Raw genomic sequence first — 14,701 nt, 5'->3', positions numbered from 1 at the left:
GTGTATAATTGTAACGAAAGGCACCAAAGAGAATCCTTATAATATTGTGCTTATCAATTTTAAAATGCTGTCTTAAATAATGCAATTGTTGAGTTATAAAGATGTAGCTCTTCTGAATAAAATAAGTTATTTTTTTGATATACCAAACAATAAACTACAGTGTTTACTTTCAAGTCCCAGTACGACCTAAAGTTCAGCTCTAGTTAAACGCAAATATTCCTAGAAATATTTAAAATAATTATTTGAATTTTATTTAGACTTCAGCTTGGTGTTAGAAGTTGACTTTTATGCACCAATATTTATTATTTATGTTTGTTTTGAGTTCGTGACTTGAGCTAAATATTTAACAATGCCAAAAGCTTCGGCAATATGTCCAGAAGTCATAGAATTATCAAAACATATTACATGTTCAAAATAAAAACCAAAATAACAAAAAATATGGGAATAAAAACAAACAAGCTTTGATACGCAGAAACAAACGAGAACAAACTTGGGCATAACAATTTGCTTTGCATAATAATTGGGCGGACGATGTGGCAAAGATGGAAATGTGGGGACATGTTGTGGGGACATGTTGTGGGCTTGGCAGTGTGTTTTTCAGGGAATGCATTTTCATTTCGCTTTCCAGACACGTGCCAGCGGCGTAAACAACAAAGAAACGAAATACCAACAGCACTAAAATATGAAGAAATGTCGAGGCCAGCTAGCTTAAATCGTTCACAATTAAAAGGAGTAGTAAGATCTGATATATACATGAATTACTGCAGTTTATTAAGCTTGCGCGCTATAAATACTCTTAGCCGGTAGACTCCATACTGTAAAGTCGAACAGCCAATCAAGAGAAGCATTGTCATGGCAATGGTTCTAATGGCTCTCCCCGGTTTTCTATAGTCTAACATCGGATAAATGTAGGCGTGACCACGTCTGCAATAGTAAAGATAAAAGATAAATTTAAACATACTCATATATTTATATGCTTACGGATCCCGGCAACCAAGTAAATAGAAGACCCAGGAAAATGCTACATAACCAATCGAGAATCCCAGCGGGTAAATAAAATGCATAATACGCGCCGGATGCGCCACCACCATATGATCTACTGTGAAGAACAACGGGGGCAACGCATGAGTCCATATATTATCCAAGGTGCTTAGCCGCATGGGATTATCGTGCGTTCTATCGCTGGGATAAATGAGACTCCAGTAGAGAATACTTATGATATGTGCAACTATCAAATTTATCCAATATAAAGCCCAATAACATTTAACCAAACAGGTGCGACGCACTTGGAGAAGTAGATAAAATTAGAAAAGGGTTAGTAAGAAAGTTAGTAAAATATATGAAAATATATAGATAATAAAATATATAATATTATAAACAGAAACTATTTTCTTTAAGGAATATAAAAGACATGCATGCATAACCCATGTACTTTTCTTTGCAATTAATTGAAACTTAGAAGTTCCCACTCAGCCCGAGCAAAGGAGAGGCTGCAAACTTTAGACTAAAATTTAAATAAATTCCAAATGAGAATTATTTAAAGTGCATGCACATATGTTTGTATAGCTAAAGGAAATGAAATACGCATTTAATACTTACTCATTCTTTCCGGATTAATGTGATATATGCTCACAAGAATTGCACCAGTTATGCTAGTTAGCGAACACAGAAGAAAACCCCAGTTGGTCAGGTAGATAAACCAATAACCTTTATAATAATAGAGTACTAGATTGGTGACCAAACCAGAGCCAAAGAAGGCGGCCAAGCACCAGCGATAGATAAGAAACCCACACGACTTCAGTTCCGATTGCCACTGGTAAATGGATAGTTTAGACTAGATGAAAGATTCTTTTGATGCTGATCTTTTACTTACTTGAGATCTATGAAAGTCCTCGGGTGAATGATGTTTCAGGCCACATTGCTGACCCTGAAACTGCTGTCTAAAACTGATCGGTTCCTGACGAAGTGCTGCCAATTCGGCTTTCTCTTGTTTGGCGTCAGTCATTTATATATAATTCCTTTGAATTTATATTTTAGGAATCAAAAGTAACTACTAAAAATTTTAATCAATTTGAAGGCAATGCCAAAGGCAAAACAGGAGCTTTAAGTAAAACGCTTAAAATTAAGTGGCATTCACATACTTTGTACCTCTCTTAGCCGGTTGCCAGGCTTCTTATCTGCGTTGCATAATTAACAGTTACATGATTGTGGGCCTGGCGCTGGGACTGAGCCTGGGCCATGTTGTGGTCCCGGTCTGGGCCGCCAGCCTGATGCGTTGTGCGGCAAATTACGACATGTGCCTGACATCATTTCCCTTTCCACTTTATACTCCCCGCACATGCTCGCCTTGCTCCTCACCATGCCGAAGATCCCCCGGCGACGACATCCTTTTGAGCCAAGCAGACAGTTTTAATTGAGAGACACTTGGCTGAGTTGTAGCGCGCAATTAAAATGCCATTACATATAAAAACAAAGCTCAAGACCAGGCACTGTGTGGCAAATGCAACTACTGCAAATTTTTTCACTATGAAAAAAAAAATTGTGATGATATTTTGAGAGCTTTTCAATTGTGTGCAATATTCTTCAATTTTCCACCCATTCTCCCTATGTTATATTTTGATTTGATATGTAACGTATGTATTCGTTGTTAAATAATAATAATTTACTTCTTTCCTAGAAATATTATGATTTTAACAGGAAAAATGTAAGGAAAAAACATTTTATTTCTTTTGTGTAACGTGATGCCCAAAGTTCAGTTTGAATGGACTAATATTATATGTATATAAATTAATATATTAAATAGGTATATTAAATCATAATATACAATAATATATAATTAAAATAAAAAAATAATCATATATAAAATATTTTATTTTAAATTTATTTAGATATATTTTTTTTAAATGTTTTACATTTTACTGACTAACAAATTGGGTTTGAACATTTCCATTACCTATTTGATATTTATTTATTCATTTCTAAACAATTGTATGGCCAGCCTTGCCCCACTGCTCAGCATCTTTGTAATTTGTGAAGCAAGGATTTGTGTGTACGTGTGTGTGCTTCAGCAGGCAGCGTGACGCGTCGGTTAGGTGCGTGCAGTTGAAACGGCAATTCTGGGGCTGCCTTTCGGCCATGCAACCATTTCCTACCAGTTTGCCTTGCAGCAGCACAACCTACTCCGTTGTGATTTACTTGGACTGCGAATATCTCAATTTGTGTGTCCCACACTCTGCCACGATGGCAACTATGCTTTGTCAGCGCTGCCAACTTTTTTGCATACATTTTGTTGCCCTTTTTTTCGTTTTTTTTCTTTTGGCTTGCACAAATCACGCAGTTCTATCAAAATCACATGTAACGACCACGCCCACATCCACCTGCGGGCATTAGAAATGCAAATTTAGTGTAAAAAGTTCACCCTGCCAACGCGTTTCATTCCCTCCACCCTCTGTCTATCTAGCTATCTATCTACCTTTCCTCGCCCGTTCTGCTCCATTTTTGTGTGTTAGTTTATTTTTGTGGCATTCCAATTGATTTGCTGATTTGCGCATCAATCAAAGAAAATTTGCGCTCCAAGTTTGCTTTCATGTGGCCCATTGTTTGGGGTTTCCTTTGGATTTACCGTCATCGCATTGTTTATAGAGTTATGGGGTAGGGGAAAAATGGATCGGGACATGACTTGACGTACATTTTGTGTGGCTTTACATTGAATTTTGTTGTTTGTTTTTGTATTGTAGGGGTATCGGGTACGAAATTTCAAAGCCCTGTCAATTATGTGACAGAAAGGAAATCAATGGCAGTTACTGTGCTATGTCTTCCATAGATGTCGATCGGATTAAGCCGAGCCCTTTTTACATTGCGGCTCAGAGTCTAGTAATTATGAGCGTTTATCTTTTTGTGTTGCACGTTTAGTAAAAGAAGGAAAAGGTAACAGATAGGGTTTATTTATAAAAGGTTTAAAATATGCAATTTTTTTGTTGATTCCCCTAACATACACAGTCTCAATTATTTGTCAGTTAACATTGTTCAATTTATTTAATAGTCGACAAAACGAGTGTCTTCCTAATTATTCAGTACATCATTGTACAAATTAAATGCTGAAAGGCTAATTAGAATACACAGTTTTCTAATAGCATCACCTATGGCACTGATGGAGGTGTTTTATTTGCCCGTCCGGCCAGCTATGCCCCTTTTCACATCTAATTTTGTCAGTGACGCTATTAGAGCATACGTCTAAAAAAAAGGGTATTAGTAGAGAAAAAAGTGCTCTTAAGTAAATACTAAAAATAATCTTAAATTAATATATATTTTTTAAGAAAATACAATAAATAGGAAAAATGATAGAAAGAAGTAATTAATAAAGTAAAGAAATTTATATTAAATAATATTATTTTTTTTAATTACTTCTTGTTACTGGCTCACATATATTTAAAATCATTATTTTAATATAATTTCCTTTTTATGATATATTTTATTTGTGTTCAGTTACGATTTCTTGAATAATTAGACTTCTCAATTGTGCTGATCGTCTTGATATAGCTCTTCCCTTAGTCAATTCAACTGTATATCATTTATTTGTTTAATATTTCTATTGCAGTTACTATAATAATCAATATTATGTTTTAATATAATTTAATTTTTTAATATATAATAAATTTCTATATATAATTATAAATTTAATTCAGTTTAGATTCTTTTAATTTTCTACTATGTAATTGTATTAAATGTGCACTGTTATTATATATTCTTGATTGCCTACATTGTTATAAAATTAGATATTCTCTTTCAGACATTCTTTTTTTTTCTCAAACGAATTAAATTCTTGTGCTGAGTGAATTCCTGAGCGCTTATGCTTTCAATTCCATTGGCCTAGCCCCCAACAATGGCGGCCAATAATGATTTGTAATCTGTGCCAGTTGCGAGGTACACAGGACACAGCGGTTCGAGGACATTGGACATGTCTGGCATGCCGCCCACGAGCTGGGCACAGAATTCAATTTTGCAAAAGAAGCGGGGCACATTGGCATGCAGGTCGCAAACGTCATCATCGTCGACATCATTGTCAGCTCTTTGGCATTTTGCCATCAAATTGGCAGATTGGCGGCTTTAAAGTGCGTGCCATGCCGTTTCGTGCAGCTAACTCAAGGGTTAAGTGTGTAAATGTAAGCCAGTTGAGCGCCATTTTGGCCTTATCGCAATTTACCAAGCGCTTCCTTTAACACACCTATATAGTCGTGGTAGACCAAGGAGTCGAGGGTTACTTTGAAAGCAAAGGTAACTTTCCCCCCGAGTCCCGCGAGTCTCTCACGTGTCATTATCTTAATTTAAGGCAGCCAGGAACCAGAAACAGAACACAGACCTAACTACCCCACCCAGTCAGTTGGTGCAACTCGCACCGATAGAAGCTTCTTTCAACTCCCATATCTCTTACTTGAATACACAATTATGTGGTTCACAGTGGGTGTGCATAGGTGGTTGGGTGGATTGTGTGGGTGTGTGTGAATATGTACGGTGTGCGGGTAAAAATTAAATTTCTCATGCTAAGAGACGGCGATATCGTCGCTCATCATTATACAGTCAGGCATGGTCCGTGGCTTGTTACTATGCATGGCTATATCACGACTTCAGATTCGTCTCGTATGCTCTGACCTGGCAGGGTGATTCTATTTTGTGAAAGAGTTTGTCCTTGAACAGCTGTGTTGTTGGGAGCTAAAAGAGTCTTTAAAGGTATATATTAAATAGATGTAAATCAATATCAAGTATCAAGTATATATCTAAGTATCAAATATTTATTTAATTTAATCATTGTCAAATATTATAATTTACAATAATTATTAACAACTCGCCATTATTTGGATCTATAAGTTTATATTATTTATTAATTTATTCTTCATTGGGCATTTTTAATGGATTCTCTTACATAACACCTCCATTCCTATATGTGTATGTGTGCAAGTGTATTCCGGTTTCGGCTTGCTTGTTAAGCTAAAATTGACGCTCTTGTTTTTACTTTGTTATTAGACTCGTGGGAGTTCCCGCATGCAATTTGCAATCTTTCCAAGAGCGTGTGCTATGACAGTTTTTGTATAAGTATATTTATCAAATGAAAACATAAATACATGAGAGCATACCATCTAGAATCTGTGTGTGGGTGTATGTGACTTGTTAATGTGTGTGTATGTGTATCAGTGGGTGGGGTGTGTGTGTGAGTGTGTGAGTGTGTGTGTGGGGCGTAATGAGGCCTGTGCTGCTGGCGCTGGATGTGTGCGTAGAATATCAACATTTTATTGCACATGAATTTCAAATTTCCAACTCGCACAGTTTACACATGAAATCAACAAACTGTGACAGTTGATGTGTCCAATACACACACACACACCAACACCCACACACACACATCCATATAGTATGTGTATTCTGCACATGTCCTGATATTATTGCATTTGCAGTGCCGAGCTGTCAAAATCTGCTCGCAAAATGTGCAAATGAATGCAATTTAAAGTTTTTTTTTCCCCAAAACAAAGACTCAAAATAATAAAATAAAAATCGAACCAGTGAGAGACTTTTAAAATACATATGCCACAGCGGCATATTGAAAACTCGTTATTGTTTGGTAATTTGCAAAGAGAAAAGCGTCAAAAAGAAGAAAAAACAATCGAGAGCATGCCTAAACACAATTATTATTCTTTTCTAGTGTTTCCAATTAAATTTGATTTTAAAAATATATCTAGAAAAATATTGAATAAATTCTGCAACTAAAATCCAATACGAATCTTTTTGGGTAGCAGATTTATATGCACTTTTGTGCATACTTTTTGACATTTCGACTTAAGTTTTTTCTGGTTTCGGTCAGAACAAAACCAAGCTCACGCTATAGAACTTTGTTTTTTGTGTGTGCTTTAAGATTGATCTTTTAATTTTATTTTATTTTTGATAAGCAGTATTTTTAAGCATTTAATTTTGCTATGTTAAGCTAATTTCAGAATCTTCCCCTGGAAATGGTTTTAAAAAGTTAAATTATAAATTAAGCTTTTTGTTTCTTCTGCAAGCGAATTAAATCAGTGCGATTGAAACTGAATTCATGTTGAAAATGTGTTTAAATGAGGGCGAGCAAAAGGACCATTGCACATTCACCAGGATAGACACGCACACACATTGAGCGACAATCAATTATGCAATGCGAAAAGCCAAGTCGTGTCCACGAACACAAAATACAGAAGCAGAACGAAAAATCGAAAGGCATTTGCGTCAATTTCTCAATGATCATTGATGGGGAAGGGGGTAGGGCCTTTGTTCGGAAGGGCGGGAACAAAGTGGACGCCTGCAATGCGCCATAAGCTGACTATAGAACTCGAACCAAGTGGTTGCAAGTCAGGACAATATAACTGGCAGCCCGGCAGGCAGGTTATATATATATTTTTTTTATTGACAAAGTGAAGAACTGTCGACTGGGCGACTGATGACGATGTTCATTGAATATTTGTGCCTGTCGAGCCAAGTGAGTGCGTGCATGTGTGTGTGTGTGTGTATCCTGAGCGTGTCAGAAGTTTGTGCCAAAGGCTACAAAACAGTTTACACAACAACAAGAAAAGCGGTTTCGCCAGCAGGGGTCGCCTCGCAAAATTTAGCTGACCTCAATATTTGCTCAACTTTTCAGCAACAATTTCGTTATGCGATTTGCCCTGCCTGGCTGCCTGCCTGCTTGCCACGCCTTAACCCTTTCGATATGCGGCGAGCAGAAAGTGCATACTGTCATAAATGCCTGCAGTTTGGCAGTTGTGTTGTGTGCAGCGAAAGTGTTTCTGGTTTGTGCAAGTGCCTGAAGTTGCTCAGTTTTGTTGGTTTATTGCTTTGATTTGATGCCAAACTTTTGCATTGCTTATACATCCCACACTCTTTTTACTTCTTGTTCCGCTCCCGCACCTAATGGATAGCGTCTTCGTTCGCTTGGCACAGTCAATTTCATGCTTCAAACTACAATCCATAGGTTGAGCTGTAGATTTAGAGGGTGCATTGGCGTGGATACAATTTAATACCCATCTGGGGGTTTTTTTCATCTTCCTTCTTTTCACTCACCAACATGTTCCCCGTAAAGCGAAACATGAGAAGCAGCTGCACCACTGGACCCAATAAAAAAATGGGCAACAGTTGCAGGCTTAGCGAGAAGCCGCTCAATATCAGCCACTTCCACATGGAGTAGATGAAGCACATGCATATTGTTAAATTCGAGAGTATCACCAGGCTGCTCACATACACCAGCTTGCAGCGCTGAAACGTAGAGTAATCATTATTCGTACTTAGCTTAAAGACGTTTCTTTAATATTTCTGCCTTTCCCTGATCTTTGATTCAACTCAACATGGTTTAAAATACTCCTTAAACTGATATTTAATTTAGCTGAAACTGAAGTAGAATCTTGCTTTTATGGTTTTCAATTCTTTCAGAAAAGGATTAATGGTCTTTTTCTTGAATCTCCTTAAAACTGATCTTAAAATTCCCCTCTTCTCAACAGTTACAAAGACTGGGCTTATATCGTTTTATATGTAATCACACTTACCGGCACTAACAAAGCCAGTATGAAGGGCAACAAAAGAGCTAAATGATGTCTGAAAAGTGTTTCAAGGAAGTTCCACGTTGTGGTCTTTAATACCAAATGCAGATTCTCATGTGCTTGTTGCTTGGCAGGTTCCTCATAGACGAAAGGCACATAGTAAAAGGTGTTTACTGGACCGGAAGAGTTTATAGAAGCTGTCAAAAAAATAAAATAAAATTATATAGAACATGTCCGGATGCAGTTCGAAGATAACTTACTTTGCGCTAAATGCTTAAAGCGATTTATAATATAGTACATAAAAAAATTGTGAATCACGAGCAAAAGGGCTTCCCGCTTGATGGGATTTATTGAGCGCTTTAAATTAATAAAAAATAAATAAATAAATATATATAAATCTATATATTGTTACAGTTGCTACAGTGACTTACAATATATAAAAATAGCTGATACAAGAGTATAATGGCAGTTACTATACCCTCATGCATGTCGGCCATAATGCTCGGCAAGCAATATAATTTTGATCGATAAAAAAAATTTATTTTCTGACTAGCTAAGCAATGTTATATAAGTTTTCCTTAGGTCACCCATAAATACATTAATTTAGCCAGGTTTTGTCATGAGTATCCACAGATATAATGTCTCTTAACTTCTGTTTTTTTTCACTTTTGTACTCATCATTAAATTACTATTTTAATTTTCGTTTCCCTGGATTGCTGTCTTATGCTGCATTGTTTTAATTTGCTTCCCTTTCCTTTTGACATTATTAATGTCCATCTGCACGTCGACAATTTCAATTATTTAATGTCTTAATAAGGAGCAGCTGGCCGCAAGTCTTTTGCATAATGGTTTACAATTACCAATTATCAGATTGTTGCATTTTGCTAACAATCTTTGTAGCTGCATAAATTTCAGATGCATAAATCAAAACGGAATCATTTAATTCAATTAACTAACATGTGTAAATAATGTACAATATCTAGCTCAACATTTAGTTTCCAATCCTATTTGACTGACTGTCAGGGCAAAGCAACTGCACTGCACTTCAAGCTTTAAATAAACATGCTTAATATACTTGACCCTCAAACGAGTTCAGCACACAGCTGCAGGCCAAAAGTTGAACAAAGAAATTTCCTAAGAGCTATGCACATGAAAATATTTAATAAAATTATAGTAAAAGTCTGACAATTAAAACAGCGGTAGCAATAAGATTATTATTTGTTTTAGATTATTATTATTTTTAGAATTAAAAATAGATTATTTGTTTTAGAAGTTAATACAATAATGCTACAAAATGTATAAGCTTAATTGAAAAGAAATGAAGAAATTAAAATATTATTTGTATGATATTTTCTAAGACTCATACGAGGTACGAGGTCTCTATTCGGAAGTGGGAAACAGTGAAGTAAGCCTTCTGATAAGAACAAAAAATTCTCGACAGCTATAAAACTAAAGATACTTGATCTCTATAGACTATTCTAGAAGCTACATGCAAAAATTAGGTACCAGTTATTATTTTTATCATGTTTTCTAAGATATAAAAAGTTTCATAACGTTTAAGGTTCTTTAGTTATTGTTTAATCTTGTAGTTTTATCTTTGTCGTAGCTAAATTTAAATTCATATTATATGTATATCAGCTTGCTCTATTCAGTGTAGATGTGTATCATTTAATTAAAAATAAATATTTATAATAATCAGGCAATTTTTTTTATAAAAAAATTACCAAATATTTAGATAAAAAAAAACATTTTATGAAATATTCTGGACCTTTTTAAGTCCTAATAAATAACCTAATGCTAATAAATATGCTTAAGTTAAGATAGTTTATCGCTAGTTAAAAAAACTTAGTTGAGGATATATAAACATCATTGACATATCGCTATGTTATTTATTCCGAAATAAATATACTTAAGTTTAAAATGATGTATTGCTGTTATAGAAAAATTTAGTTAAGGACATATAGATATCGCTGACATAGGTGTTATGTTATTTATTTATTATTTTATTAGTCGTATGGTTTTTGATATGATTGGAAATCACATATTAAACTGCAAATGCAACTGCAAGTGCAAGTGCAAGTGCAATGGCAAATGACATCGTCTATATATAATGCTCTTTTGGCGATATCGTTATAAATAATGACTGCGATTAATTATGATGTAATCCTGACGGCGCTTGCTCGTGAACATTTCTTTTTTTTATATTATGTTTTTATATAAATGTTGCAAATTTAATTAAACATTAATCATAGCAGCGAGCGGCAGCGAGTGCATTAAATTGGCGTCGAGCACATTAATTAACGACGGCAACCCCAGTAACTGGGCCGTAACGGATTTGTGTTATTAATTGAACGATATGCAGCGGTTTATGCAGTTACAAAACCAGTACAAGCACAACTTAATACCAAAATACTTACGGCTGATTAAGCCCTTCAATCTCTATATATATAAAACTGTTTGTCTGACTGACTGACTGACTGACTGACTGACTGACTGACTGACTGACTGACTGACTGACTGACTGACTGACTGACTGATTGGTGATCAACGCACAGCCCAAACCGTAAGAGCTAGGAATCTGAAATTTTCACTGTAGCTACCTTATGTGATGTAGGTGCACGTTAAGACGGGGTTTCGGGAAATTCCACTCGCAAGTGTGGAAAAATCGCGAAAAACGTTTGTATGTAACTTTTTTGTTTACGATCCGATCGGCCCCAAACTTATTTTCGAAGATCTTTGTTCAAATTCATTTGAGGGGTGTTTCGCACTTTTCGGAAAACCCATTCCTCCTTGGTGGAAATGGAGGTCAAAGATTTGGTGGGTGACGTTTCGCGCTCAAATTCATTTCCAGTGATCTATATGAAAAATCATTTGAGACGTGTTTCTCACTTTTCGCAGAATTCAAACTTCTTCGGGGGGAATGCGATTTAAAGATTTTTTGGGCGGCGTTTTAAGTTGTGTCTGATTTGCTTCAAACTTATTTTTAAAGCTCTTCATAAGAACTTAATAAGTACGTATTTCAGCGATTTGGAAAATTCCACCCGCAACAGTGGTAAATTGGCGGAAAAAGGTTGTATGAAAGTTTTTTGTTTATCATCCGATCGGCCCCAAATTCATATTTAAAGATCTATGCTTAAATTCATTTAAGGGGTGTGTCACACTTTTTGAAAAATCTATTCCTCCTTGGTGGAAATGGAGGTCAAAGATTTGGTGGATGACGTTTTGTGTTCAAATTTATTTCCAGAGATCTATTAGAAAAATCATTTGAGACGTGTTTCACACTTTTCGCAGAATTCGAACTTCTTCGTGGGGAATGCGATTTAAAGAATTTTTGTGCGAAGTTTTAAGTTGTGTCCGATTTGCTTCAAACTTATTTTCAAAGCTCTCAATAAGAACTTAATGAATACGTATTTCGACGCTTTGGAAAATTCCACCCGCAACAGTGGTAAATTGGCGGAAAACGGTTGTATGAAAGTTTTTTGTTTACCATCCGATCGGCCCCAAACTAATTTTCAAAGATCTATATTCAAATTCATTTGAGGGGTGTTTCACACTTTTTGAAAAATCCATCCCTCCTTGGTGCAAATGGGGGTCGAAGATTTGGTGGATGACGTTTTGTGTTCAAATTTATTTCCAAAGATCTATAAGAAAAATCATTAGAGACGTGTTTCACATTTCTCGCAAAATCTAAACTCCTTCGGTGGAAAATGCATTTCAAAGTTTTTTTTGGTGAATTTTATGTTTGTTTGATTCCCGTCCGATCAGTTTCAAAATCATTTTCAAAGCTTTTAGAAAACTTTGATTTTATAACATACGTGCCACGGGCAAGGCCGGGTTATACCCGCTAGTATATATATATATATGTATATATATATATAAATATATAAATATATATATATGTATATATACATATATACATTTTTTTTTTCAGTAATTTTTAGTTTTATATTGAGCACAACTGTCACGTACGACACGGTGCCCCGAACCGTCGCACATTTCATCAAAGGAAATTGAGCTTGAATTGATTTTGCGCACATATACACTCATACCTATGTGTGTGTGTGTGTGTGTGGGTGTTTGTGCCTGTTATATAGCTTGGCCTAATGTGTATCATTTGGCTGGCAGTTATCTGCGGCCAAATACACAAAGGGGCGGTAATTTTGGGGCGTTAAAACAAAGGGCCAACCGGTCGTTGGCAATTTAGGTGCTTCGGTTCCATTTAAGTTCGGCTTTTCCTTTTTCTCTTAGCTTCTTTTCTACCTGGCTAAGTCAATTTCGTATTTGCAATAACATTTATTCATCTTTGATTTCATTTCGATACATTTTTTGTTAAGTACTAAATGGATTTTATTTGATTATCATTATTACTCTTTATTCGGTTTTTATTAGGTGCTTGCTTTTTATTATAAGTTTTTGCAATAATTTCACGTTCAAATAATAAAGAATATTATATGTTTTTCTTTAAAGGACAATTGACTATATATCTTAATATATATTATATATCATTGTGTTTCAAACATGTTTTTTCCAGATTTATAAAAATCACTTTACCAGGAACACAATTCATCAAATTTATAAATGTAAGTAACCAAAATGTTTTAAATATTACACATAAATTACTCACATAATCAACTATGAAAATTTTCAACGGATTTTAATTGTTTGAGCTTTAATCTTTTAATGGCAAACTTTAGCGAAATTATTTTCAAACATGCATCGGGACGCACAAAAGCCCATGCTAGTTTTTTGTTAATACCCAAACTCTGCGCACACAATTTCCTTTTAAGCTGCTCACATATTTCAGTTGGCAATCTCGACCGTCAGCAACAAGTTTCTCATTCCGACCCGTAATCCTAGAAAAAAAAAAATACTGAGAGAGTTGCCCACGCATTTATTTCAATTTCATACAGTACCAGAAAACAGAAGTGTGGACCGAGCCACAAACTCATTTACACTTTTAGGCTAAAACTGTCGGACGCTGAGTAATTTATGCGTACAACGGCATTTAAATGCGTTTAGCAAGGATGGGGTAAGAGAAACTGTCCGAGGGGTACATAGACACACAGTAGAGTCGAGTCAGTCAGATCGTCAGACTCGTCTGTCAGCCAGTCAGTCAAACGGCATTGCCGGCAATTTGGGTTCACTTTCATTTTTCACAGCGTCCCTTTCATAAAAGGCAATGCGGCCAGAGAAGCCGAGGAAGCGGGCGAGAAATGAGCGTAATGGGTGCCAAAAGCCAAAAGAGACACGAACGACATTTTATGCGACTTTGGGGAATTGTTTAGAAAATTGACAAATTATGGTCATAAGTGGCACGATTAGTTTTGTTGCCCAAGTGTCCCAGGGTTGTCGCCTTTTCACTTGCTTTCTTCATGATTTCTGTTTTTTTTTTTTTGTTTTTATTACCACCGCCAACCACATGCCACATGTATATTTATAGATTGTTTCAGTCGCGCTGCGTGTTATTAATAATTCAATTTCGTTGTTTCACAGCAGGCTCAAACACGCAACGACGAGCGTTGCGTGAAATGCACCCCACACTCGTCCTGCCCAATCCTGCAGCTCTCCGACTGCTTTTCGCGTCTACCATTTTCCCCATACAGCTCATTATATATTCATGCAAGTTAAGTGCGAAAGCTCATATGGCGGAATAATAAATTGAATTTGGCCCACAAGCCTGCACAAATGCATAAGTACCTACACGTGCTGCCTGCCGTGAGATACAAATGTATCTAAGCCGTGACACTCACGCGATAGTTGCGCCAGCCATTATGCTACCTCTCCCCCCGAAACTTATTAATGTGAGTCTCGGAGACATTTAATTGATACTTGGTTGGGCTAATATTGATTAAAACTGCCTGATAGTCGCATCAGACGTGTGCGCAACTTGACTGAAAAATGGATTTAACCGAAAAGGTTAAGATTTTTGCGACTAAGCTATACTTTTACTCGCCTAAAGTTTGGATTCAGCACCGATCTTTAAAAATATGCAATTGAAAGATGCCCGGGCCCGCACGCACAAATTTTTTATTTAAAAGACGGTCGAAACGGCCTTACACGAAATCGGAACAAATTTATTTTTTCTTGATTTTGCGATGAACAGATTTTACTTTCTGTTTAATGACGTTTCTTTCAATTACTTAGTTCTAAAT

General features: G+C 35.9%; 2 protein-coding genes and 1 long non-coding RNA gene across 4 annotated transcripts in view; 1 reads left to right on the top strand and 2 right to left on the bottom strand.

Moving 5' to 3' along the window:
• LOC135438972 (uncharacterized) overlaps window positions 1–14,701 on the top strand; it is a 77,857-nt gene that overhangs the window by 10,138 nt on the left and 53,018 nt on the right. For both annotated transcript variants that reach the window (XR_010437959.1, XR_010437958.1), the window contains exon 2: window positions 13,081–13,129. This is a non-coding gene — a long non-coding RNA (uncharacterized LOC135438972). The remainder of the gene's footprint in view (window positions 1–13,080; window positions 13,130–14,701) is intronic.
• LOC135439139 (protein rolling stone) lies at window positions 744–2,076 on the bottom strand. Its single transcript, XM_064697772.1, has 4 exons — window positions 1,874–2,076; window positions 1,600–1,813; window positions 982–1,285; window positions 744–924 (listed from the first exon to the last, which is right to left on the bottom strand). The coding sequence occupies exons 1-4, from the start codon at window positions 2,003–2,005 to the stop codon at window positions 759–761; spliced, it is 816 nt and encodes a 271-aa protein (XP_064553842.1). The 5' UTR covers window positions 2,006–2,076; the 3' UTR covers window positions 744–758.
• LOC135439107 (uncharacterized) lies at window positions 7,800–9,138 on the bottom strand. Its single transcript, XM_064697733.1, has 5 exons — window positions 8,981–9,138; window positions 8,810–8,906; window positions 8,556–8,746; window positions 8,077–8,268; window positions 7,800–7,993 (listed from the first exon to the last, which is right to left on the bottom strand). Exons 1-5 carry the CDS (start codon window positions 9,044–9,046, stop codon window positions 7,970–7,972), a joined length of 570 nt encoding a protein of 189 aa, XP_064553803.1. The 5' UTR covers window positions 9,047–9,138; the 3' UTR covers window positions 7,800–7,969.

The sequence above is a fragment of the Drosophila montana genome, unplaced genomic scaffold (assembly GCF_035044405.1).
Source record: "Drosophila montana isolate Dmon_TW-CO22-7 unplaced genomic scaffold, ASM3504440v1 contig_402_1, whole genome shotgun sequence".
NCBI classification, from domain to species: domain Eukaryota; kingdom Metazoa; phylum Arthropoda; class Insecta; order Diptera; family Drosophilidae; genus Drosophila; species Drosophila montana.
Note: the sequence above shows the minus strand (reverse complement) of the source record. Positions and strands in the feature narration are given on the sequence as shown.